At 41.5% G+C, this 26309-nt stretch overlaps 1 protein-coding gene across 2 annotated transcripts in view; it reads right to left on the reverse strand.

The window, feature by feature from the left end:
- Window positions 1-2271: 2271 nt before the first annotated feature.
- Window positions 2272-26309, reverse strand: part of LOC120753041 (melanopsin-like) — a 34905-nt gene continuing 10867 nt past the window's right edge. Inside the window, exons 2-11 of one of the 2 annotated variants that reach the window (XM_040064931.1) lie at window positions 23752-23832; window positions 21597-21739; window positions 19721-19854; window positions 18033-18236; window positions 17431-17602; window positions 15466-15621; window positions 14294-14401; window positions 8766-8940; window positions 6015-6164; window positions 2272-2658 (exon numbers count right to left, since the gene is read on the reverse strand). In XM_040064931.1, coding sequence (XP_039920865.1) covers window positions 2272-2658; window positions 6015-6164; window positions 8766-8940; window positions 14294-14401; window positions 15466-15621; window positions 17431-17602; window positions 18033-18236; window positions 19721-19854; window positions 21597-21739; window positions 23752-23787 — 1665 coding nt within the window. In that variant the 5' untranslated portion in view covers window positions 23788-23832. The remainder of the gene's footprint in view (window positions 2659-6014; window positions 6165-8765; window positions 8941-14293; window positions 14402-15465; window positions 15622-17430; window positions 17603-18032; window positions 18237-19720; window positions 19855-21596; window positions 21740-23751; window positions 23833-26309) is intronic. The other variant, XM_058420733.1, reaches the window with a different exon arrangement.

Below are 26309 nucleotides of genomic sequence, written 5' to 3' on the forward strand. Positions count from 1 at the left end.
AAATAAAAAAAAAAAAAGAGAGAGAGAGAGGTTCAGCCAAAAAAAGGATGGTAGGTCAGTGTGTTTATCTTAGGACTAAGCCTGCCCCATTTCCCATGAACATAATACATAATTAACATTTGATAACTCATTGTGGCCAAAATCATGCAGTGGATGAAAATCTGGCACTGTGGAACTGCAAGCGAGCACGTCCCTGTCCCAGTTCTCAGCAGCTGTCCTGCACTGCCTGCTCACCGTGCCAGTCCTCAAATGGAGGAATTGTCCTTGGAATTGCTGAGCTCATTGCAGATGACCTTGGCATGATTCCTGGCCCCATCAGAAAACTCGACACTCAGCGGGCACAGGCTTTGGCAGCCTGGCTGCAGGGACCGCAGCCTGGCGCTGCCCCGGCTGGGCCCTGGTCCCCCAGCACCACACTCGGGCAGCCACAAGCACGATGGGGCTCCACCCTCGACTTCCTCCCTGCTTTCCACAGTAAGAAAGTATGAGGGTCCCTAGCCAGCAAAGCACCTCAAATAATAGCAGCATTAAGAGTGTCAGCACTGCATTAGGTAATCGCCTCTGCAACCCACCAGTGCCTTTTTTTCCTCCTTCTTCTAAAAATGGTACAATCTATATCAAAAGAAAATGTCCCAGTCCTCTCAAAGGTCTGGCACCTTGCAGAGCCTCAAATGCGCACGTTTGGAGGCATTCTCCTCTAGGCATTCTCCTCTCTCCTGTGCTGCTCTGGGTTTTAATTTGTTCTTTAGTGGCATTCCTGTCCAGCTTGTTACGAACAAGATTTGTGTTGCTTTTTCTTGTAATGAAAAAAGTAATTAAAAGCACTTCTATGCTTCCCATCTGGTTTTTGCATCAGGAAAACAGGCAAAGAGAAATTACTTCCCGAGATCAGCCAGTGCAATACACAAAACCTGGAAATTCTCTCAGTGGTCTCTGCACAATCTAGGATACAGCCAAGGAAATAAACTGAGACTATGAACATAAACTTTCACTCACTTGTTGAATGTCTGAATGCTATTAGTCTCCCTGGACCAAATATTTGCACTGTTTTATCCACGGGAGACCTGATTTCTACTAATATATATTGATATTCTGTGAAGAACAATGTAGTTCCACTTGTTACCTATGCTTGAAAATCAGAGACTGAAAGGGAAGATGTAAAGGAATGGGAAAATGAGTAAAAAAAAGGAAGAGTGCAGTTAGGAATTAAATGCTAAGAGAGTCTTGTGAGCCTGAGCCATAATGTGAAGCACAGATAAAATGAGCACAACTAGTAACCACAGATAACAACATAAATGCAGGTCCTGTAGCAAACACCACAGTACTGTATGGTTCTCTTTCCTGGGATGATGTTTTACCTTCTTTGAAGGCCTCTGGTAAGTGACTTGTAAAAGTCATCTGCTGGTTTGTTGTGGAGGAGATGAGAAGAACCTCCTCTGAACAGACAAGTGATATACAGCAGCCAAGGCTTTATTTTTGTCAACGACTAGTCAAGCCAGCTGTGAGCATTCACCCTGTCACGCACAGGCTCATTAGGATACATACGTATTTAATCAGGACTGTAACTCTGAATGCTTCTACAGTAGTGCATGTTTTAGCATATAGCACCTTGCATTTTGACATTTAGGTGACCATGCTGAGGTAAAATCCAGATTTCTAGCACTAAACTTCAGAGGATTAGAAGCTGGGAAGTAGTCACTTCCCAATGAAAAAACACCAGTTTCTTTCTTTATGTTTAGCAATCTGCCTACTTAAAAAACAAACCACAGCAAAAACAGTGCTGAGAATTATTTGATTAAACTCTAGTTGAGGTTGTGTAGCCATCTGCCTTACTGCTGGGGCTGGTGGAAGGTGTGGCCTTGCGGTGCTTCCCATCACTGTCCAGAGCAGAGCTGCCAAAACAGGAACGCTGTTCCATGTGCAGATAGCAGAAGCGTTCAGCAGCTGATCCTGCTCTCAGTCAGTCATTTTCCCTTCTGCTGGCACCCCCATCAGTGGTAACAAATCAGGCGGTCTCCTTGACCAATGCCACTCGATCGTGCTGCCAGATCTTCCACTGCTCATTTCCTGCGGCACAATCTGAAAGAAAGCCTGTTTCCACGCCTGAGCTGGTTTGGACAAAGATAAATCTGAAGGCTGCCTAGTGACTACCATATAAACATACAAAAAAAAAAATCTGATGATCTAACCTACAAGGCTTCAGTTATTTGGTATAATTAAGCAGAGAAGATGCCAAGAAAATAATTACCGGAAAGTTTTCTTTTGACAAACTTAAGATAGAAATTTCTCAACAGCTTCAAGGAACTCCATGGATGAGCTAAGCCCTTCCAGGTCCAGCAGATTGCCCTTTTTGTCATGAAAGTGGAATAATTCAGTCTCATCCTCTTCCAGTTCTTCTCGAAACAGATTGGTCTCTGAGGTAGGAATGATGATGATGCGAGGGACTGCATTGCTAAAGACAGAATCCGCAACTCCGTTCGCTTGACTTCCTTGAGTTGCCATGAGGGAAGTACTCAAATCTCCTCTGGTGACACTGCTGCTGTTCAATCTGACAGGCAGAGAAGTTGCTCTCAGGGAGCTGGTCACGAGTGCTGCAGAGGGACTGGGTAGGACAGGCTGCCCGAGCACCTTCTCCAAACAGCTGGAGGAGAGCGAAACCTGGAGCGGAGACATAAGACTTGGCATTGTCAGACACCATGTGGCTGTGGAAAGTAGTATTTGAAATATTCATTGCCACTAGTCAATATCTGAGCCACCAGGCCAATTTTCTAAACACTTGAATCATTAACTTGATGCTAACATGTACTGCTTGGAAAGCAGAATGTTAAATGGAGCAAAAGATGTACTCAAATATCAGCAGAGACTGAAAAGAAAAAGAAAAAAAGAGAAAAGAAAAAAAAAAAAAGAAGAAGAAGAAGAAGAAGAAAACAAAAGCTCATTCCATTACCTGACTTATTTCATCATTAAATAACGGTATCACTTCATTTTTAACACATCTCAGGGTATCAGGGTACTAGATTTTTGCACTTCTCTCTCTTCTCATGGAAGATATCACAGATTAGACTGAAGTACACTACATTCTTTATTTTCCTAAAGTTTTGTCAGCCTTGTGACAATCTCTGTCCCTCCCCAAATGGCTCCTGATACTACTTCAGGGAAGTTGATGGCCTTGTATTCACACACGGGAAAGTGCTTCCTCCAGGAAAGAAGCAATAAATATTCACTTTGCAAACAATTTCTTGACTGCCTATTTTGAGAGAATTCTGATTTCTAACTGAGCTCTGATGGCAAGGCCTCTATGTTCTTTCCCTAAGTCTTGTGCACAGTGTGCAAATTCAGAGTCAGTTGCTTTAAGTAAGCTTTGAAAGCATCAGTTAGTATTCAAATAGACAGGCAAGGGAAGGCATAAGTAATCATTTTAGGCTTCCTTAAATAAATTGCATTTAAGGTGATAAAATCACTGTGTCAGATAAAGAGATAAGCTGTAAATCTCACCTTTCTGGGGAAAACCAAAATTTGAAGTAAAGTGCAGGTTTTACTTCATTACTATGTAATTCCCATAGTTTTGTGACATTCTACTCCACAAGCAGGAATCACTCAAAATACCGAATGATAATGATTTCTCCAGCTCTGCCTACCAAGTGGAGGGAAGTACACTGTGTTAAAAAAAGTGGTTGAAATCAGTGTGACAGAGAAGTCCATTCTTCCATATCAAAGATAATAACAGAATGAAAAAATCCAAAACCACTCCTCCCGGTTTCAAGTGCTGTTTTCACTACAACAAAGGATAGGTTTCTTTTGGATGTGGCTTAGTGGGCACAACATCCACTTAAAAGTTTTTTTAATGGTTTTCAGATTGGGTAATTCCCTTGAAACAAAACCTGGATGCAGAGAGGATATTCAACCACTATCCTTTGAAATCAAGTATCCAAACCCACATTTTATTACTTCCAGAAAAGCCTCTTCACCGCCATGTTAAATTTCCAGGTGTCAGCCTACATCAAGTTTGTTACTATCATAACTGAAGTAAATCATGGGGCTGGATCATATCTTTTTGACAGCACAGAAAACTGTCACATGTATTTTTATGCTTTGGAATGCACCAAGCCTGGGACACTAACTGGCTTGTCCACAATGGAGTGTTTTTGGAAGTGCTCTAATTGGAATTCAGTCAAAGACAAGCCAGTAATTCTATTAAAACCTTATAATAAATATTTTTTTAAAAAATGCATTGGTGCTTCTTTAGGGTTTGTTGAGGGTTGCTTTTTTGTTTTGGTTTGGGTTTTTTTTGAGGATAAATGTGTCTCATTGTGAAACACTTACTGAGCTTGAGAAATAAATATTTATTCTGATAGTATGAATAGTGATGCATTTCATTTAGCTGCAAAGAACACAAAAAGGACCTTTACAAATCACAGGAATCTTTGCTGAAAACAGTAAGAAAGGCAAATGAAGGTTTGAACATTCAATGTAAATAAACTCTTCATAGCTCACTGAATGCCACTGAAAGTCTAAAGTGTTATTTACCAAAGTAATTCAAGAGATGTCTTTCAAAGGCAAAGTGTAGCACATGAGCCTTCTTGTGGGCTATGCAGTTGCTAAATTCCTTGACCAGATATATTTATTTTATTACTGAGCTGTTTATGCAGACCACCTGAAATTTACTTCCCTTCTCCTTCCTTGTGAGACTGAAAGGCAGTGATTCTCCAGAATCTGCAGACAATATCCTTTGCCATTTGCCTACAACCTGCCTTTGCCGCTTGCCTGATACCTTGGACACACCTGGCTGCTGACAGAAGGCAGCAGAACTAAGAAGTAGATTTGAGCCCATGTTACCTGACACCACATTTGAAGCTGCTGTTTTTTCACCAATGCTGCTCACAAGAGTTACAAGAAAAGACCAAGGTTTCTAAGGACTTTGTCTTAATGACATACATGAAAGAAAACAGGAGAGAGGCATGCAGGAACTGGGTCATTGGTTGGCTGGAAATTTTCGGAGCAGCTCCTGCTTTAAGCTATGCTGTCTCTAGACAATTACCATCAGATCTGGAAGGGAGCACAGGGGACAGAAGCAGATGCTGTAGCTGCTCAGGGTGTGGGTGCTTGTCCACATGCACTTGAGTAACCCCAAGAAAGGGTGCCTCCATCAAAAAAAGGGGTGCTACTCAGTCCAGCCACAGACAGGGGACTGTAAGCCACTTCCGTCTTTCCCTAAAAGGGCAGCACTGCTGTATACCTGGCGCTGTGCCACCCATCCAAGCACTCATTTGGAAACTGGTGTTACACTCTGGCAGAAGCTGACTCATGGGTGACCTACTGCTCTCATCAGGGAATAGGGTGCTCCTCAACAGCAGGACACCAAACCTCAGTGGTTTGGCCAATGAGGGGGATGCATCCACAAAGGATGCACTGAGTACTCACCATGTCCTCTTTCAGTGAGGGAAGGGTGGCAGCTGCCAGACTCTCCTACCCTCAGGGAGAAATAGGAGTTTCTTTCTTGTCTTCCCCCTCAACAAAAATAAAACATTTTAATGTACACTGAAAAGAAGGGAAAGGGTGGCTTCTATCATGTCAAACTCTGTTTTGCAGACTTGACTTTACTCTAAAAGGAGACTGCCATAGTGCAGACACAAGGGCCATGATGGAAAGAAACAAAACTGGGGTAGATAAACAGGTTAAGAAGCAAAGAACTCATCTTCTTACATCTGATGCTATTGACTATGCCGTAGTGCAGCTTCAGAGTTATAAGCAAGAGCTGGCTTTTCAAAAAAAGGCAAATATCAGTGAGAAAAGTTAATTAGGCGTTACTGGCACTCTCATTTGTCACATAAACAGAAGCAAAGAAAGAAAGAAAGAAAATAACAGCAAGGAGAAAGAGGATGTTGGAATCAGTATAAATAAAGGCTACAGATGAAATAGATGGGCATAAAGGCTGAATTATCACTCCAGAGATGATGTACCCCAGCAGGATTAGAACTAAACGTAGAGTTCTCAGCTGAGGATTCTTTCCATACCTTTTCAGCAGTGGCTGCATCGCAGCTGCAGGTCTTTGGGAGCAGGTCTATCTTCTCCTGTCTCAGACTTGTGGAGAAAGAATGACTTCGGCGAGGCTTCAGTTTCTCTTGGGCTGGCTCTACAGGGTCGAGCTCTACATTGCTCCAGGTCTAATCACAAATTGATGAAGGATATCAGTTGCATCCTTTCTCAAATTCTTGTAAGTTCTCAAACTCTAACAAAACCCATACACATTCACAAAAAAACTAAAGCTATTCTAACAAAAGTCTCACTCAAAACACTTGGGGAGAGGCTTTATTTTCAGTCTTGTCACTTACGCTGGACTATTTTGCTCACTGACCAAAAATAAAACCAACTTGGAAATAATGGATATTTATTTAAACTCTTTTCACCAGGATGTTTATCAACCTTTTTTATCTCATTGCTTGTTACCCTGGTTTTTCTGAGTTTTTTATAGCCTTTTGATTTTCATAAATGGAGTCAGATCTTTTTAGTTATTGTACAATATTAAAAGCAGTTCTACCTTTTTCCCACAGATGTAACATAAACAAATCCTTTGTTTTTCATTCTCTGTCCTTTGTTTGCATATTTCTAACCTGAAAACAATTGTAACTGACGGCTGGTCTGGCCAGTTGGCTTGAGAGGTGAAAACTCTAAAAGCCAATCTTCTGCTAGACCCACAAATGTATAAAAAGTAAGAAATAAAACAAAGTGGTCTCTCTCCGCCCTGGATTCAGCCTTGAGCTGAACGGAGAAACCTCTGCTCTGCAAAACCTCTTGTCTGTGTGTGGCTGCTTTGTGTGTCTCAGTAACAATTGCTTATGCTATACTTATACCTGCAGAGCATTTGAATTCTAAAGATGGGAGCCAATGCAATCTGTTTAATATGTCTTGTGGCCTTCTATGTGACCACCAGCTGATACAAAACTATGGGCATGGACTGAACCAAACCCATGTTTGCATACATCCAAGTAGAATATCCAGAACACCAAGGGCTGCTCAATCTGCATGAGTTTACCAATTCTACAAACCACCATTAGTGCACAGGAGACAGTGGGTGGGCTTTGCTCTAAGAGCATGTCAGTAATGAAGCACAAATGGGACATTGCAAAAGTCATGTTCCATTTACAGGCTTGGAGTGAGGCCATCTGTCATCCCTTACTTTGTGGCAACTTTTTGATTGAGTATCAATGATGATGTCATTCCACTTCAACTTCCACCAGCTTTTAGATACTGATAGACAGAAGCCAGACAGGTAGACAGGGCTTCACACAAGTGGGAAGATAGTGCATCACTCCTCTGCATCACCTTGTTCATACACCTATGTGTGGCCACCTGTTTATTTCCTCTCACTTGTCTAAAAAAAACTCCTTGAATGGAACAGTCCTCTACATTACTCAAAAGTATGTTTGTTCCCTTCACTAATGTGTACACAACACACAGAGGAAAATGTTGGTGGCAACAGCTGCATCTTTTACAGTGTTCCTGGTATCATTTCTTACCCATCAATGTTTTATTGGAGCATTCCAAAATTTCAGTTGGTCCTGCTGTCATGCCAAAGTCATCTAGCTTAGCTTTTATTTCAGCAGCTGCTGTTTCAGCTAAAACCTCTACAGCTGCACTGAGCTGTCAGTTACCCCAAGGACAATTGCCTTTGGCTGCATCAATTCAGCATAGCACAGTGCTGTGCACTGCTAACAGAAGGGCTTTTAACTGAGACTCCTAAGCCAAAACTGTGCCAAAAGCTGAAGCCTCTTACCCTCATTATCCTGTTTAAGCAGCACCTGCATGGAAATACATGCAATAACCTGCTAACACTGAACAAACCAAAACCAAGTAATGATCAACAGCAAAGAGCAGAAAGCTTCTTGGGATCAGGATGATGCAGCTGATCATTTGGCATCAAACAAAGAGTAGTGAGAGAAAATTTAGGTTTTTATACCTAAAGGTATAAAAGGTATACCTAGGATTTGTAATTTTGTGAGAGGTTACTGGCGACAGCTGTCGCTCTGGGACGTTTCTGATGCCCAAATTGAGGGGGAGCAGCACAGGTACTCAGGAGGGCCAGCCCCAGCCCAGACTCTGCCTTGGCTGCCACCCCCCGAGGAGCCACCTTCCCAGCACCTCTGCAGGCAAGGCCAGCTTCTTGTGACTGAGAGAGGCTGTGAAGAGTCTCAAGGGATTCTTTTGTTTCTATCTCACTCCGTCACCCGTCATACTGACTCTTGGGGTATGTTCTTAAAAACACCCTGCCATGCTGAAGGGGCAGGAGCCTTTCCCTCGTCATGGTTAAAATCCAGGTAAAGAAATTAAAAATTTCCCATGCTACAGAAAATGGACTTCTTTTAAATTAGCAAGAAAACTTTTGAATAAGTCATAAAACTTTGGATGGAAGATTGTTTTCTTGTCCTCCAGACCAGCGAGATACCTAACATTGCCAGTAGCTGGTGACACAGAGAGTGTCTGACAATGGCTCTTTTTAGTTCCCATTAAAGACTTAATCTGAATATCCTTGGTCCCAGCAGGCATCAGAACCACACAAATATGCTGGCCTGAATGCTTTTTCTGATCGTAAATCACCATGCAAGAACTTCCAGCTTTGCAGAAATGACCTTACATGACCCAAAAAAATTTAGCTACACTCTCCTTCCATTTTCTGTTCTCTAATTTTGAATAAGTATTTATAGAATTGCTTTTTTAGAGTCTGAGAAATGTTAAATTCTCCTTAATGGAAACAAGAAAAGACTTACAGCTTCTCCAGTAGAAACTGAGGAAACACAAGTGCTCTTGGTCCTGCCAACAAGAGAGTGGTGGCTGCAGAGAGAGGTCCTGAACGATGACTCATTTATGGATCCCCTCTGGAGGTCATTCTTCGATATTCGTATCAGGAACCTCAAGCAGGGAACAGCTTTGTGGATAGTTTTTCTGAGGAAAAATGTGAGAAGAAAAAAAAAACAAAGCCAAACCTGTCAAACTTGAAGATGTGGTTTTGAAATTCAAGTGGTGAAAATGCTGTCTCTTTCCATCACCTCAACAACACAGCTTCTGTTTTGATGTTTAAAGATTACATGCAAACAGCATGGTAGCTGGTGCAAACAACTCAACAGGCTGAAAAGACAATAACAGGTCCTTCCGGGCCTTGTGTCAAAACACACAGAGAAAAGCTGCATAAGTAAGTGGTAAGAATTGAAAACATCTTGAAGAGCATGACTGCACATGGTTCCTTTAAAATATTAACCCAGAAAATATCAGGCTAGTTGATACAACGGTCTCCACTGTGCAAAGGCACAGAATGAGTGGAAACACGGGAAGAGGAAGAGGGCCAGAAGAATTAGACATTGTTACATATTTGTGTGTCAGCAGGTTATGCATGCACTGTAAACTCCTATTGAAAATTAACACCGTACAAGCATAGAGAAGAAGGATGGTCTAGACCCAAAATCTACCTTAAATAATAATCTTAAACAATAATAATAATTAAAGGATAATCTCAGTCATGGTTGTGAGTCTATTTCTCCTGACCCAAACCGTTGCCCTGCATGGAGCAGAACTGTCCAAGAGCCTCCCTTGGGCAACGCCAGCTTGCCTTTTTCCTCACAGGAAACACTGGTCAGAACGTTTCATTTGTGGTAACATCTCCCCAGCACTTCCCAATCCATTATTTTAGCCCAACAGATGAAGCTAATAGGGGCAAAAAACTAAGTGAACAAGTCAATAAGTGAGGCAGCAAGGAGCTGATGCAGGGGACCATGGATCAGTACATTGACTTTACACTGAGATGCAAGTCAAGAAGATGTGTATTTTAAAATCTTCTGCTTCTGTAGTTACCAGCTTTGTTGAATATCCAGTACACTTTAAATCATCATTTCTATTCTCACAAAAGATCACACATGTTAAAATTTCAGAGACATGATTCCAGCATCATGAAACGAGGTCACTCCCTTGTAGTCAAAAAAAAAAGAAAACCACCACCACCAAACCTCAACATTTGACATCATGACCACTCTGAATAGTTCTGCATCTCTTTCCTCTGTAATTTCAAAGGCAAGTGAACAGCAGCTCTGTGTCTGCTCTGGAGATGAGGACTGAAAAAAGCTGCCTGCACCTCATTCCTGATCCTGCCAAGATACCTGTTGGTGTCCAGGCAGGGCTCACTGAGCTGCTGGCAGCAGAAAGCTCCTCACATGGGGCTGGGTAAAAAAAAGATGATTAATGTTGTGCACAAAATAAAAAGTCCTGAGAAAGGGTTTACAGGACACGAGAAAATGTCAAGCCCCCATAAATTTCCTTTCAGGCTGAAGACCTCAGTCTGGTGCTGAAAAGCAGCTGCCAGGTTTTTTTTCCCCAGCTAAGAAGCTGAACTACTTTCCTCTGACAAATTCAAGTTAGAGTAAAACACACCATCCCATTTATTAAATGGGATTTGGTGCCGATGTCTCCTAATGATGGAGATTCAGGAAATAAATGTCTGATGGTGAATTTTCAAGGAAAACATATGAACATTTCTGAACGTCTTGAGGGATCAGATTTTGTTTTACTAATATTTGGGAGGACTACTGAGGGACATTTTGCTGGTTGGGGTGAAAGTACAGATTTTGAAGGGAGTTTTAATATTGTGTGAAATAAAAGGCATAAACTGAAGCACTTATTTAATGATATTTCTATAATCTGAAAAAAAAAAAAAAAAAAAAAGAGTCACCTAAAGTGAAATATATAGTAATTGCAACCAACTTTTTAAAAAATACTGCAACTCAAAGTTATTTGTGATATTCATTATTTATGATGTAGGAGTTTTGAACCAATATTTTTTTCTGTAATTCTGCTGTGCTCAGGAGCCAGTTGGACACATGGAGATGCAGAATTTCCTGTTTGCTCTGAAAGAGTGATTCCAAAACCAAAATCTTCCAAAATGTAAGGGAGTTCCTGTAATAACTCTAGCACAGCAATGTGTTAGTGCTATTGTGGAACACTGAGACAACACACAAGTTGTTAAAGATGTGAAAGCTTTCTTCCCCACAAAAGAGCATTTCACAAATTAAAACTTTGAGTACATTCCTCACCTACATTAGTTACTTGCTGTGAGTCCTGTTAGGGACTACTCCTTTCTGCTGGTGGGGAATGGGTGGGCAGGAGGATGGATAGATGAGAAGGAATATAACAAACTAGCAAAACCAGTTCTTAGAAGCTAAGTGCTAGCACAAAAGTCACTGTTACATTTTCAGTTACATTCACTGTAATGTATTTTTTTTTTTTTCCTCTCTGTTGTTTAAGGGAAGGAAACCCCACAAAAAGCTTGGTTTTGTTGGGATGCTAAGATGCAGTGTCAGGACTTATCTGTGCAAAAAAGCATCTTGCTTTGCTAGTGGAATGAGCGTGATTTGAGCACCTTTGATCCTGATTTCTGGATGCCTCTTTCTAGAAAGACTTGGAAAATAACTTAGATGTAATTTGGTTCAGTAGTTCTAATATAAAATGACAAATTATCAAACCCTTAACCCTTTAGCCTGAACAGACTGGCTTATTTATCTGTGCTTGAATAAATTACTTTCAAGGCATAATGTGAATAATTAGAGGATTTGGAAATTATCCAGAAGAAATAACCTTAACATATATATTCATTATTCACTGTTTAAGCAAAATTAGTCTTGCCAACATATTTTTACCAACTGACTTATTAGTGTACTGTAGGGTTTTTTCAGTTTTGAAGCTGCATTCTTGATTCATCACAAGGGACCCAACATTACTTCTTTTCCTGACTGGATTGCTCCCAAGTGTATGAAATGTCTTCACAACAAGTCCATAAAAAATTCTCTTGTTGATTTATTTAGAAATACAGATTAGAAAGCAGGGAAAAAAATAAAACAAGATACTTGTTAAGAAAATGTCTGAAAGCTTGTTGTGGTCCCTAGTCTTTTCCTTAACAGTCTTAAGAAGCCCATGTCTAAAGCAGTTCCTGTCACAGAGCCATAGGACAGTGTGGGTTGGAAAGGGTCTTGATGGAACCTTAAGGACCATCTAGTTCCAAGCCTGATGCCATGGGCAGGGACACCTTCCACTAGACCAGATTGCTCAAAGCACTATCCAACCTGGCCTTGAACACTTCCAGGGAAGCATCCACAGCTTCTCTGGGCAACCTGTCCTTGCAAAAATGATAAACTGAACTCAATAACTTTTGTCCAGAAACAAATAATGGGTCCTAGACACATCAGCCAGCCATGCAAAATTTCATCTGAAACAAGGCATTTTCCTACTCTAAACTAAAATGCTCTGCAGCCTGAAAAACTCAGATGGTTTTTGGAGGTTGCACAAAGGTGTTAGTTATGATAGCAGATATTTTCAGACAAAATACATCTCAAAAATGGAGAAACAGATTTGACAGATGGACCACTGGGTGGATAAGGAATCAGCTGGGTGCTCACACTCAAAGAGTTGTGGTCAGCGGCTCAGGGTCCAGGTGGAGCTCAGTGACGAGTGGTGACCTCAGGGTGGGTGCTGGGGCCAGCCCTGTTTAACATCGCTGTTGGGGACATGGACAGGGGGATCGGGAGCACCCTCAGCACGTTTGGTGAGGACACTGAGCTGTGTGGTGTGGCTGCCACGCCGGAGGGGAGGGGTGGCATCCAGAGGGTCCTGGACAGGCCGGAGAGGGGAGCCCTGGGGACCCCAGGAGGTTCAGCAAGGCCAAGTGCGAGGTGCTGCACGTGGGTCAGGACAATCCCAGGCACAAACACCGGCTGGGCAGAGAATGGATTGAGAGCAGCCCTGCCCAGAAGGACTTGGGGGTGCTGGTGGATGAGAGGCTGGACACGACCCAGCAATGTGCACTCACAGCCCAGCAAGCCAATCGTGTCCTGGATCATGTCCTGCATCCAAAGCAATGTGGCCAGCAGGGAGAGGGAGAGGATGCTGCCCCTCTGCTCTGCTCTGTTCTGCTCTGCTCTGGGGTCCCAGCACAGGAAGGACATGGACCTGTAGCAGCATGTCCAGAGAGGGCCATGAAGATAACCAAAGGGCTGGAGCATCTCTCCTCTGCAGATAGGCTGAGGGAGTTGGGCTGTTCAGCCAGGAGAAGGCTCTGGGCAGGCCTCACAGCACATCCCAGTACCTGAATGAGAGCTACAGGAAAGCTGAAGAAGTACTTCTCACAAGGGCATGCAGGGATAGGACAAGGGGGAATTGTTTTAAACTGAAAGAGGGAAGGTTTAGACTGGATATTAGGAAGAAATTTATTGTGATGCTGATGAGGCACAGAAAACAGGCTGCCCAAACATCCCTGAAAGTGCTCAAGGCCAGGCTGAATGGTGTTTTGTGCAACCTGGTCTTGTGGAAGGTGTCCCTGCCCATGGCAGGGGATGAGAACTTAGTGACACTTAAGGTCTCTTCCAACCCAAGCCATTCTATGATTCTATAGAATCATAGAGTGAAAGGTTTTCACCCTTTTTGAGGGTGTTTTGACCAGCCTTCTGAAAAACCTTCACTTTTCTTACAACCACGCTGTCATGCATCAGACATCCTAAACGATGAACTCAGTTTTCAGCTCCCAAGTCCTAGTCGTCAGGCAATGGAATTTACCAGCTTTTCCACTTCTTGGGTGAAACAAGGCTCATACCAATGACTAACCCTGCCATCTAGTGGTATTTATATATTTATCACATTTCCCACCATGGCATCCCTGTGTTTCCTCAGAACTTCTGACACAGCATAACTTTGCGGTAGCTGCACTTTGAAACACTTACAAAAAATTCTACAGGTATTCTGGATAGCAGTTCTGTTACAAGTATATCCCCTTTAAATAGTGAAGTATTTTTTGCTGCCAGTGTTTCAAAATTTTTTGTGAAAAAATGCTTCAGAAAACCAAACCTTGAACATAAGCATATATAGCTGCTTAAATTGGTAAGGAGGGGATTTTTTTGAGCCTCATTGGTTGGGACCTTTTATCTAGAGAGTGCTCTTGTAGTGGCTGTCTCTAATATGATGAGAAGTGACCTGAGCAGCATCTCCTCCTGTCAGTCACGGTGTTGTGCAGCTCCACAAGGCAGACCAGGGCTCTGAGGGAGAGGAAAGATGAAGGGAGGGACACTGTTTTGGTCACTCCCAAGGCCATATCTGGAGCTGCCATGCACCATCTGGGTCTGACTGCCTGGAGCCCATCACAGCCTGGTCAGTGCAGGAACATGCACTGCACGGGGAGAGGCGGAAGGAATGAGGGTAGTTTGTTCCGTGTAAAAGATCCACATTTGCATGCACAGTTATACACATACCTATATATTTACTGTACCTGTATCTTGGGTGAATTATTGCGTATATGATGGGGTTGTAGATTGCAGAAGCTTTGGCAATAACTGCTGGCACAGATTTGGAATATGGTGTTAGGCTGTTGCCTCGACTAAAACAAAACAAAAACATTACACACAGCTATGCCATGGATTACATGGATACTACATTACTAAAACATATTACTCTTTTAAATTGATTTTGTGCTGTTATCTTTTTATAAGAAATACACCTGTAAAGTTGATTCATTCAAGGGATTTCTTTGCTGAGATGAAAGGTTTGAATATGACAGCAGGTACTTGGTCTCATTCATTTAGAGAAGATCGAAGACACGCAGCAAGTAATTTTAGGATGACTAGGAACACAAAGAATCACCTTCCCTGTTTCGGCAATAGACAAAAAAAAACACCCCCAAAACCCCAGCAAAAGAATCCCCATTGTGGCCATCTGGGAAAAATGAATGGTGACAGAAAACAGAATCAAACCTAAAAATCTTTCAGCAGCAGCAGCATGTATGCTACACAGTAACGCGTGTCAGTGACTCAGTTCCAAACACTGCAGCAGGGAGAGAGGACTGGAAGTGGTTTGAAACCAATATTTCCCTTTAGACTTTAAGCTCCCACAGTCAGTCAGGCGTGACCAATGTCAGCATAAGCACAGTTAATATCACGGTATCACGGAATGGTTTGGGTTGGAAGACACTTTTAAAGATCATCTAAGCCCAACCTCTCTGCCATGGACAAGGACATCTTTCACCAGATGAGCTTGCTCAAAGCCCCATCCAACTTGGCCTTGAGGAGTAGAACATGCATTGACAAAACACCAGGTCCCTTTGGAGTGGAGAATGGGTGGAGGAACAGGAGTGTATGGAAGGAAGGAGGATAACAGGAGATAAAGGAGGCAACTCCTCCAGTTTATGCAAAGAAAGGATCGTGTGGGACAGAAAATATCGTGTACTAAATATTAAGATTAAAAAGTGATAATAGTTTCAGAATGCATAGACAAATAAACCCTTTTCTGCCTTTATTCACAAGGATATCATGAAGAACGCAATATCACCTCTAATGTAGTAATTATTTACGACCCATTCAACAAGGAGATGTGCCTCATGTGGATGATAGTAATAATCGTATCTGCATAACCCCAGCTTGGGGATTGGACTCGTCTTCCACTTACCCTGCCCAGGCAATCAAGGTGACACAAGCATATGGAGACCAGGACAAGACAAACACAATGATGACCACAAAAGCAATTTTTGCCAGCTTCCACTCATTCTTCATGGACTGAGAGAGGTAGGGTTTCTGGCTGCAGGACCCCAGCTTTTGAACATCTCTGTGAGCAGGGGAAAAAATACAGATATTTCATCAGGAAAATGAGAAAGCAACATCTCTAACATGTCCTCAGCAATATGCAAAATAAAGTAAATTTCATATTTCACCGCTCTAATTCTTCTTTTCCCCTCTGATATTTAGAAATCCTCGAAGGTAATTAATATGGTTGCAACTGTTACGTTTGCCTGTGAGACTGAGCCAGAACCCCTGGGACTACAGGACAGGACTGCTGTGTCCTTATCCCGAATGCAAAGAGCGTTTCAGGTTGCAAAGATACAGAAATTGGTATCTCTTGCCCTTCCTTGCTTTTAGAGATGGAGCAAGAAAAGGCACAGCTGGATTGGAAAATCAAGTCTTATGTCTTTTCCTTTTCAAGGAAGGAACAGCTTGCAGAAATTCCAATTCATGAGGCAATGCATGCTGGAATACCCTGAGAGCTTTGAGAAACCTGTCCCAAACACTTGCAAGGACATTTTTACTTAGTTGCAGATTTATTTATTAAAAAGTATTTTCAGTAGGAGGTACAACAGAGAGTCTCAACATTTTTGTCATGAAAAATCATTCTCTTCTCACACCAAACACCCCACATTTTATTTTAAAACATTTTATGTAGTTAAGCATTTTATATACTTTAGCATAGAAGCAATACATTTTACATATTAGTGTTGCTAAATGGAGATATATTTCAGGCTGAAGACATTAATTATCAGCCTGCAGGGTAACAAAGTCCCTGCTGGTGCTCTGTAAATATAGAATAGAATCATAGAAACATAGAATGGCCTGGATTTGAAGGGAGCTTAAAGATCATCAAGATCCAACATCCCTGCCATGCCCAGGGTGCTCAAAGCTCCATCCAGCTTGGCCTTGCAAAAGGCATAAAAAAAGCTTGTGTCCCCTGTGCTCCACAGTTGTACAAAACACCACTATTTTAAGGATGCATTCCTTCACTTGATATCAAGTATACATACACAAAACGCAATAAAAGCCAAGACAAAGGACAAAAAATAGATTTCAGAAAGAACTTCATTTTAGGCATATATAAATGTACTTATAAAAGTAGAATTTAGGCTTATGAAGGCAAATGATTTCAACAAATGCCTGCACACAGGAGCAGAGAAAAGTCATCAGAACTGATGAGTGTTGAGCAGCAGGAAGAACTCACAGCACAAGCTGGTGTTGGATCAGACCAAAGATAAGCCATGTGCTCATTAGCAGAAAAATAACTGACAGAATGATGTTAGTTTATGGGTCTAACACCCTGCTGATTTTTCATTTCAAATATAGACCAAAGATTTTGGGGGAAAAAGCATCTGAGCAAGCATAGTCAGATATTTTACATGTAGTTGTGATGCTTGAGTGAACACAATCGTTTTTGGGATGCCTGCCTTAAATAAAACTGTCAAAAAATATGAAGACTGTTATGTTTACAGAGCTGCTCAAAGGCAGATGATTCCCCCATCACTACATGTTTGTTTTTTTTTAAATTATCCTTTGAGGCTGAAAACTTCTGGAATACACAAGGACATTGTTTCCTGTAGTGCAAATCTGAAATGCAAATAACTCAATCCAATTTTCTGGTGTACTATTAATTACTACAGTGGAATAAGATTAGAACCACCAGAAGTGACTTCTACTCTGAAATTCATATGTCCATTCCAGTTTTAAATCAGCAAAAATCTATTTCTCCTGTTACAGCTGTCAATTTCAATGCAGACTAATTTCTGATTCAGACTTTTCTGCAGCTAAAGAAACTGAGAAAATCTTCTATTGGACGGAAAGGGATATGTACTTCTTTCAGTAGATTTCTTACCTGCCAGTACGCCTTATGGCCAGGAACATCGATAAATAGCAGTGGAATATTATTACCAGGGGGATAAAAAACACACAACAGCATAAAATCATGGTGTAGCTTCTGTTTGCGGGGGAGTAGGTCACATAGTCCCATGTACAGGATATCATCAAGCCCTCAGGCACATAGGAACCTATGGAATACATGGAACACATTATTCACACGTGCACCCAAAGTTAGTGCAGGTGCTGGTCCCACCACTACGTGCCTAAAATAAACCCTGTCCTGTATTCCATGGTCATCAAGAGCTCTGCCAGCCAAACTACACATCATATATGTGGTCTGGGAAGTGAGTGTTTATGAGGAGAGAACTCTCGGGTACACACCTAATACTCCATCTGCAGGTTGTTCTGCTTGAATGCACCCTGGGTTTAGTGGGGCAGAGGGTTTGTGCAGTGCAGTAGGTGCAGATGGTGCTACCACAAACCATGGGGTGATGGCAGGGCATCCTCGCCTGATAAGGACTGATAAGAAAACTCAAAACTAATTTTTTTACACTCCAAGCAAGACTAAAAAGAGCACACAGGGAATGCTAGGAGAGAGAGAGAGAGCGGACAACTTACTCCAGCCGAGGAGCGGAGCCACACTCCATCCCAGTGAGTAGAGCCACACTAGGACGATGATCTGCACGGTACGTCTCTTGGAAGTCCACTGGATGGACTGCAGGGGCTTTGTGATCACCAGGTAGCGGTCAACAGAGATAGCCAACAGAGTCATCATCGAGGTTATCCCAAAGAGAGCCCCACAGAAAGCATACAAGTTACAGCCTGAAGAAGGAAATGGCAATGTCAGGGGTTTTCCCAAAAAGAGACATGCTTTCTCCCAGAGCCTGTAGTAATAGATCTCCCTTTTTCTTCCTTGCTCAGGACTTTTTTCTCAATAGAAGCATTTTCTTAGCTTCACATTTTCATAGTTACTGAATTAAAAAAACATAAATAAAAATAAAATACAAATATATGCATTTAAACTAGTCCTACTTCACCGCAGGCTGCAACTGGGAATGTTTTGTCAATGGAAAACTGCCTCAAAGAAAATCCAATGTAATTAAAGTTATATTTTCCTGGACTGTTGCCCAATATATTGATCTTAACATGCTGCAGCAGACATCTGTCTGTTAATGATGGATGGGTGGTTCAAGAAATGACTTTGGTTTATGTGGCTCAAAAATGTAGAGGTGGTTTAAATTTGGTGACTAAGAGACAAGCTGTAAAGCATAGCTCCAACTCCTATATTTAATGGCAGTACTTTTTAAAGTAACTGACATTTTTTACATGAAACAGACCTCTTGACCCCCTCTGCATTCAGGCACTGCACTACCAGATGGAAAATGTTATGCTGAATTTAATGGAGCAACCTGTGTGGAAAGATCATCCAGTCTTTGAAATATTGCATTGCCCCATTTGGTTATAGACAGGAGCCCACCAGGAATGACAGGCAGCAAAAATACCAGATCCAACCCTAAAGCAGAATTCTAAATTCTGTACAAGAAACTTGCAACTAAGGACCAAATCCCACTCAATCCAGATCAAATGCTTCATTTGTGACAGCATGATAATTTGCACTGATTTTATCTAAGAGGATGGGCAAGACTAAAAATATCTTCAAACTAAGGAAAAGTCCCTTCTGTGCCGCTGAACAGTACATGGTCTCTGTGCTTGCTTCACCATTGTACAGCCACCAGTGGGTGCAAATTTTCATCCATGATATGATGAGGAGCACCAAACAGCATTGAGCCTTCTGAGCTTCTTGCTATACCCACGTTTCAGCTATTATTTCAGCATGGATCACCTTTTCTTTCTTGCAGTTGGAATAAAAGGAGCTTGAATTTGCCAAGTCCTCAAACGACTATTGATATTTAAACCTCTCAATTAAATATGAGATTCCTAGAAGCATGCCAGTGGATATCAACATACATTTCTAAATAAAAGTAGTAACTAGCCCTCAAAACAGAAGAACTATTTACAATTTACTAAAACTTTTCTGCCTATTTTCAGCCATAACACCTCCTTTATAAGCTAAAGGGTAACATGATTACTTGTGGATGTTGACTCCTTCCTTTCCAAAATATGTAATATAAAAGAATCACAGCTGTAATACAAAATGTGTGACATCACGCTGACTGACAATGTCTGGGGCTGTGACTCAGGAGATTTGTGCTGCTCTAACCGTGGCTCAAGCCAAGGCTGTTGTGGCTGAAACAGGCTGCAGGCAGCGTAAAGCTGGCAAGGCGTGAATTAGTGTTGAAAAGTACCTATGTCTCCAAGTATCCATTCTCTGTGCAAGCTGTTGACAAAGCACATGGGTGCCTGAGAAGCCGACATCAGGAAGTCACTCACAGCTAAATTCATTATAAAGTAGTTTTGGGGAGTCCTCAGCTTCTTGTTGCTTAAAAACATGAGAAATACAAAGTTTTAAAAAGACAAAGTGGAAAGTTAACTTTAGAACTTTGTTCACTAGCATAAACAAATATTGTCCAGGTTGGAATCGATGGTTACTTGCAGTGAATCAATTGCTAATCATCAGTCAATTACTGAACCTACAGCTGTAGTCATTTCAAAACTATTGAAAAGAGCAGGAGCCATAAAATGGATTGTTTCCTCTTCAAGCTAAGGAGAATTTCAGCTGTCTTGATAAATTTGGATTTGTTCACAAGAGCAGTTCCCTAGGAGTGCTGTAATATTGATTGTGCCTAGCACTGCACATGATGAAGATCTGAAGAAAGTTACAGAGCCAAAGGACCTGCTTCTGGCGATATTTTTAAAACTGCTGACCTGAGGTGTTGTATTGACACAGTCGGTCTCAAGTGGTTGACAGGCCACCAACTAAATGACTCTTTGCAAAGTGCTACAGCACGAGCAGAGCACACACAGAGATTCGGAGAAAGTGCTTTTGCTTATATACATCTCATAAGAGAATGAAACCTCTCAGTTGCAGATGAACAGGCAACATCAAACACCACAACAAGCAGCGTGAAAGCAGAGGTCTGCAAGCAAAGCTTATCCAAGGAAAACACTGAATCTTTTCTGATGTGCTTTGCAATACCAATATTTGCAGCTAACATAAATTTCTTTCCGCGTGCTGATAAAAAAAATGCTGAAAAAGAATGTGAGAAAGCCATCTCAGTGCTGCTGCAATTTCAACAAATTCTTGGGTCTCTTAACTGCCTGCAAAAACAGGGTAAGAGAGCGTGCAGAATTCATACATTCTCAGGTGCTACTCTGCCAGTGCAGATTTTCCTACTCTGACAATTTAATGCTTTTATTGCACCAGCTAAACCACACACATTTCAAGACAAATACAGAGCTTGTGATGCATTTTAAAAAATCATGAAGGTATCTACCGTTGCAGGGAATTCAATTCCTCTAAATCATATGAGAAGCCAGTCATTCAAAATAACTAATTTATTTGTCTTAAACATTTAAGTATAGGAAACTAATGTTTGGTTCATAACTCCACTGGTGTCTCTAGCACCGTAAGGCCCCACTACATCACCATGCATAATGACAGCAAGTAGTGAATGAGGATGATTTTGAAATCCATCATCATAGCGTGGGACAAAGGGCAGATGTTTCTTTTTCCATGAGATTTTTGCATAGTCTAGCTGCAATAGCTTTGGGTGCCTATTGCTCTGCCCAGGGAGCACACAAACTGACAGAAATCCTATGATCTGCCTGAAGCAGGAAATACACTGGTGGCATGAGCTCACTTCATGTAGCAGATTGCCTTCTTAGTCCTTTCAGGACCACTGGGCTCCTGGGAAGCGTGTCACTGTTTGTCAAGTATTTCTGCAAATGCTGCAGGGTAAGTGAAGAAGTCTGCAGCTGAGAGACGGTGATTCCTATCATTAGAAATACTAAACCATTCTTTAAACTTTCAATTAGAATTTGTTTGTAGAACAAGGTATTATTTTCTCATTTTATTTCTTTAAACCATCTGGAATTTACGCTGAGGTTGTCAATGGTGCACATGGGTGTGTTTCCAAGTGTGTAGGGTTGCCTTCTCCTCTCTTTCCCCCCACATTTGTTCCAATTAGGTTTAATCCAAGTGGAAAGCAAAGCAGAAATCTGCACATGGGCACAGGTGAAACTCAAGGCCACTCAGATCAACCACAAAAGAAATTTCTGTACCTGTAAAATGCGTAGAGGACTAGGAGGTTTCCGATGATGCCAATGGAGCCAATAATGAGCACACACGTTCCTACGGTGTAAAGAACATGGCTAGGGATCTCTGCCTTGGTCACAGAGTGTGGCTGGGTACTCATATTCAAACCCTGAGTGGAAAACAGAAGAAAAGGAAAGCTTAGCCCATTTGGGACCCTTAGTCTGTGGGACACAGGCTCAGGCTGTTGGAATTCACTTCTACAGCTTGTACAAATCAAATATACACTTCTGAGTTCTTTTCACGTTCCCTGTAATCAAGTTTCCCTCACATAACTTTCATAATTTTGACAGACTTGATCTTAAGAAAAGAGCAACAGAGAAAGCAGACTGGAAAAGACAACTAAGGAAGTTTTGATGATGATGTGAAAAAGGCAAAGAAACAAGAGTATAAATTTTGTTCTGGGTAACTGGTACACTTTGGGGCACAGCGCTGGCTGACAACACAGACTGACAGCAAGAAATAACCTGTCACAGTTTGGTTTTATTAGGAGCAATAATATCAAATCCCATACTTGCAAACATTCAATCCCCTAGGTCTCTCCAGGTTCACCATCCACTAACTCAGTGCTACAAAACCTGGGAATGCCGCAAGAAAAAGAGAGGAGAAGAGAGGTATAACAGCAGCACTAACACTGCCTGTGTAAGAAAACATAGGTTAAATAGTCTTGAAACCTCTTCCACTGCCCTGTATCTTCAGCACATTCATGAATAGGCTCCCTCTGTATTTTTTTTTTTTTTTTTAATCAAATTCAGATTTGTCACTGGCTACATTCAGCAGAAAGGCAGCCTACAGCCAATCCACTCAGCTCACATTAGCATTAGCAATGAGAAGAGGCCAAATTGTTCTGTGGAGATTCTTATTCACCAAGTCACAAGCAGCTAAGTCTCACACTTGTAATCAGACCTGAAGAGCTGAGTCAAAGGTGTGGCACCTTGCCACAGCTGGGCACCTGCTTCACTTCACCCCCTTTCTCCACTGCACAGCTCAGCAATGTGTGGAATGTGTGATAAGGCTCATTTTGGCCTATGAGAGAGAAGCTGGGTGACAGAACAGGTTGATATGATAACTATGTGATGATAACCACTTGTAGTATTTAAGCAGCCATTTTTAAAATAATGAGTAAATCCTTTCTTTCCCATTGCTACCTCCTAATCTCCCATACTGCTGGTTCTCTTTTCTGCCTTATATTCCTCACTCATCTGTGAAGTGCACACAGTAGAGCTCCCTCCCTGTATAACAGTCCTAGCTGTGGACATTATCCCCCCAGCTCTGTGACCCTCCTGGGGCATGCCCTGGGGAGGTTGCATTTGGCAATAGGGAGGGCATGGTGACGTGCATTACACACCCTGAGTACTCACACAGCAGCGGGTCTGGGGTAGAAATACTGACAGCAAAAGCTCCCTGGACTGAAGTGATGTAGTAAAAAGTACAAAAGTTATGGCTTCAAAGCAGGAAGATGCTTTCAAGCCTTCTCAAGTCATCTGAAAGACTCTACCCTTGAGAGGATGGCTACTGCCAATACGGCACTTCACCATACAGAGATCACATTGCTGTAACAGTAGGGAGAAATGGAAGAGGGCATTTGCTGGTGCTGGTTGCACCAGGGGGCCGTGACTGTTATTTCCAGTGCTTAGGCAGCAATAAAAAAATGTCACCATGTGTAGCATTTACCCTTGAGAAAGGTGTGAGAGATTATGTAAGAGCAGGCAGAACACGGTGAGGTGGCCCAGCAAAGAAAGCAGTCATGACTGTTTGGTGGCATAGGCAGAGCCAGCACTGTGCTCTCAGAGCAGTGCTGCCTGGCCATGCAAGTTAAGTGTGGTAAAGCCTCTCCTCCTCTCTCAAATCCAATAATCTTAGCAGTGTGTGTGCACTGAATTATAACCCTGCCACATTTCTGGCAACGCATACCAAAGAAGCTGAACTTGGCTTGTCTGTTAGACATGCCAAGGATTTGCCTCTACCTAGAGATTTATTATATAGAGGGCTATTATATAAATGTAATTCAGGGCAAGTAGTACTTGTCTATGATTTATGCTTTACTTCAACATATGGGAATTCAGTGCTGCAGAAATTCATTTGAGAAATGGACTACGAATTTCACACCCAAAGGTGTCTCACCTTATCTCTCTGCTGAAGAGAAGCTGACTTGGACATTTTGGCCTCGTTTACTCATTTGCGGCTGGTGAGCTGTGTCAAAAGCTGAAAAATATCTCACATGACACATTTGTAAACTCAGCTTACAGTTTGCTGGCAACACTGGATGAAATATAAACTATTGATGCTTACAGAGTAGAATCTGGAAGGCAATAAATACCAGGGATTACACAGAGCCTTCAATCTCAATGAGAAGCTAGAGTGAGGGATGTTTAGATTACACAGATTTTGGATCTTGCCTCCAGGGGAGTCCAAGAAATACCATGGCCACTTCTGCTCCGACGGTAATAGCAGTCAGATAACTTTCAGACCTGAATGGAAAGCTACTCATTCCCTCTGCTGGTGTTACCCTGAGAGAGCAGGATGTGGCAGGCATCCAAACTGTAAGAAATGTGGCAAGCTGACAAAGACCAAAAGCCATTTATAACACTGTCATCTGAATCTGAGAAGAAAAATATGCATATCTGTGTGTGTGTGTATGTCTGTAGATATATTTCAATAGAAAGCCTCAACTTGGATAAAAAATAATTTCATGAAATTAGCGGAAAATTTCTAAATAAAACAGGCTAAACCAGTACAAAGAGCTGCAGGATAATCAAGGAGAATATATACCTCATTTTACTCACATAATTTATCTCACCGATTTGGCATATTTTCACAATAGAAAAGTTTTAAATTTAAACATTCAAATATTCTTAAGGTTGAGAATTTAAAATCTACTCTGGTAAACAAATGTTGCTTTTTAAATACAGACCCATCCTCCATACGGCATAACATCTAGCTGGAGACAGGTAGCACCACCATCAAGATTTTAGGATAGTCATTATATTTAGGCTTTTTCTCTTTTCCCACAGTGTCAATTCTGAGAAGTTAGCCTTTTAGCAGATTTAATTAACAAGCTAAATACTTGCAAAGTAAATATTTTACCATAAAAACATGAGGGCCAGAAATATTAAAAAGAAGTTACAAGCTTAGTGATGAGCTTTAAGGAGAAGCTAGTTTTTGCAGATCTTCTCTCAAGCTGTTACTACTCCATGCGTTTCCTTTTTCTACTTTTAGTTTCCCACAATTAGTAAGAATAAAATTAAATTATAGGAGGATATTCCAGGTTACTGTGAGTGTTTATAACCCAAGAAAACTCAAATAACTATCACAAATCTTACCAGATAACTTGGTAAGCAGGGCACCAGCTATGTACAGCAGGTTGCATTCACTGATGAGTCTTATTGTGTTATGTCTATAATAGCCTCTCTTAGCACCAAAATTATGTATCAAATGGTCAATGACAGCTGCCATGAATCAGCAAAACATTAGTTTGTACTGTGGGGAGGGTCCTGCCTTTTAGACTTAGTAAAGCACAGATTTCGTATCCATCGTGTGTCACCGAGATGTACCCTGCAACACTTTGACTTTATACTTTAGCCTGATCACTCTTATTTTATTAAGTGCAAAATTAGACCTTTTGAGAATGCAACTGAGATAACTTAAAAAAATTTAAAGAGCTGTTTCACACTGCTACAGTGATGTCCAGGTGACCTGGATTCAACACACCTGTCTCAACTGTATTTACGGGTGCTCAGCATCATCACAGCCATGTGATATAGAGTGAAAAGTCTGTTCTGTATAAGCTTCAGTCTTGCTCCTTCTCTTTAAGGATGCGATTTAACATAATGATAATCAAGGAAGGCATTATATTTTATGCAATGAATACATTGAATATTTAATGGGTGAACCAAGTTTTCAAGTGCTTACTTGAAATGAATTCACTGGTCCATTTTTCACCCAGACTTGCTTTGCTTCCCTCTATATTTTGGCTCTGGGACAGAATCCTGAGCACTCTGCTGAAGACAAATCCATTTCCTGAGTGAATGTTTCAAAGGCACCATCCAGAATGACCTGATTGTTTCGGTCAAAAATCCAAATATAAACAAGCAGCCCATGAAGATGCAGTAATTGCAGCAGGGCCAGCTTCTGGCATGCTTGCCAACCCTGTGCTCACTCTGTTTGACTCCTTCTGAATTAATGCTACAAACATTTGCATTTTGACTCTGTGAGCTGTTGGAGGACCTGACAACTCACACAGATTATGATGTGGCCTTACCCTTATAATATGAAGTGACTACAACATCAAAACACTGCCACCTCTGTGGCTGCTTGGAGGGCTTTCCTGACAGGGTAGCTAACAGATCTGCAGGCAAATGGAGGGTAAACAATTAACAGTTGTCCTTCAACTGTCTGGCAAAGGAAGCAGGCACCATATATCAAAATAAACTTTCTCCCACATTTCCCCCAAAATAAAGATAAAAAACATGAAACAGATGAGAAAAGTCATTCTAGGAAAGCTTTTGTAATTTGATTTTTAGTGACAAAATGATGGCTAAATAATTAGAGCCATCTATATCTGCTTTTCAGATGTTAAGATTTATAAAGAAGACAATGTTAATTAATTAATGAAGAAGGAAAAACAATGTTTAAAAAGGAGGGCAAGGGCAGGTCTCCTTCAATGGGTAGGGGTAGAAAAT

The sequence above is a fragment of the Hirundo rustica genome, chromosome 5 (assembly GCF_015227805.2).
Source record: "Hirundo rustica isolate bHirRus1 chromosome 5, bHirRus1.pri.v3, whole genome shotgun sequence".
Taxonomy (NCBI): domain Eukaryota; kingdom Metazoa; phylum Chordata; class Aves; order Passeriformes; family Hirundinidae; genus Hirundo; species Hirundo rustica.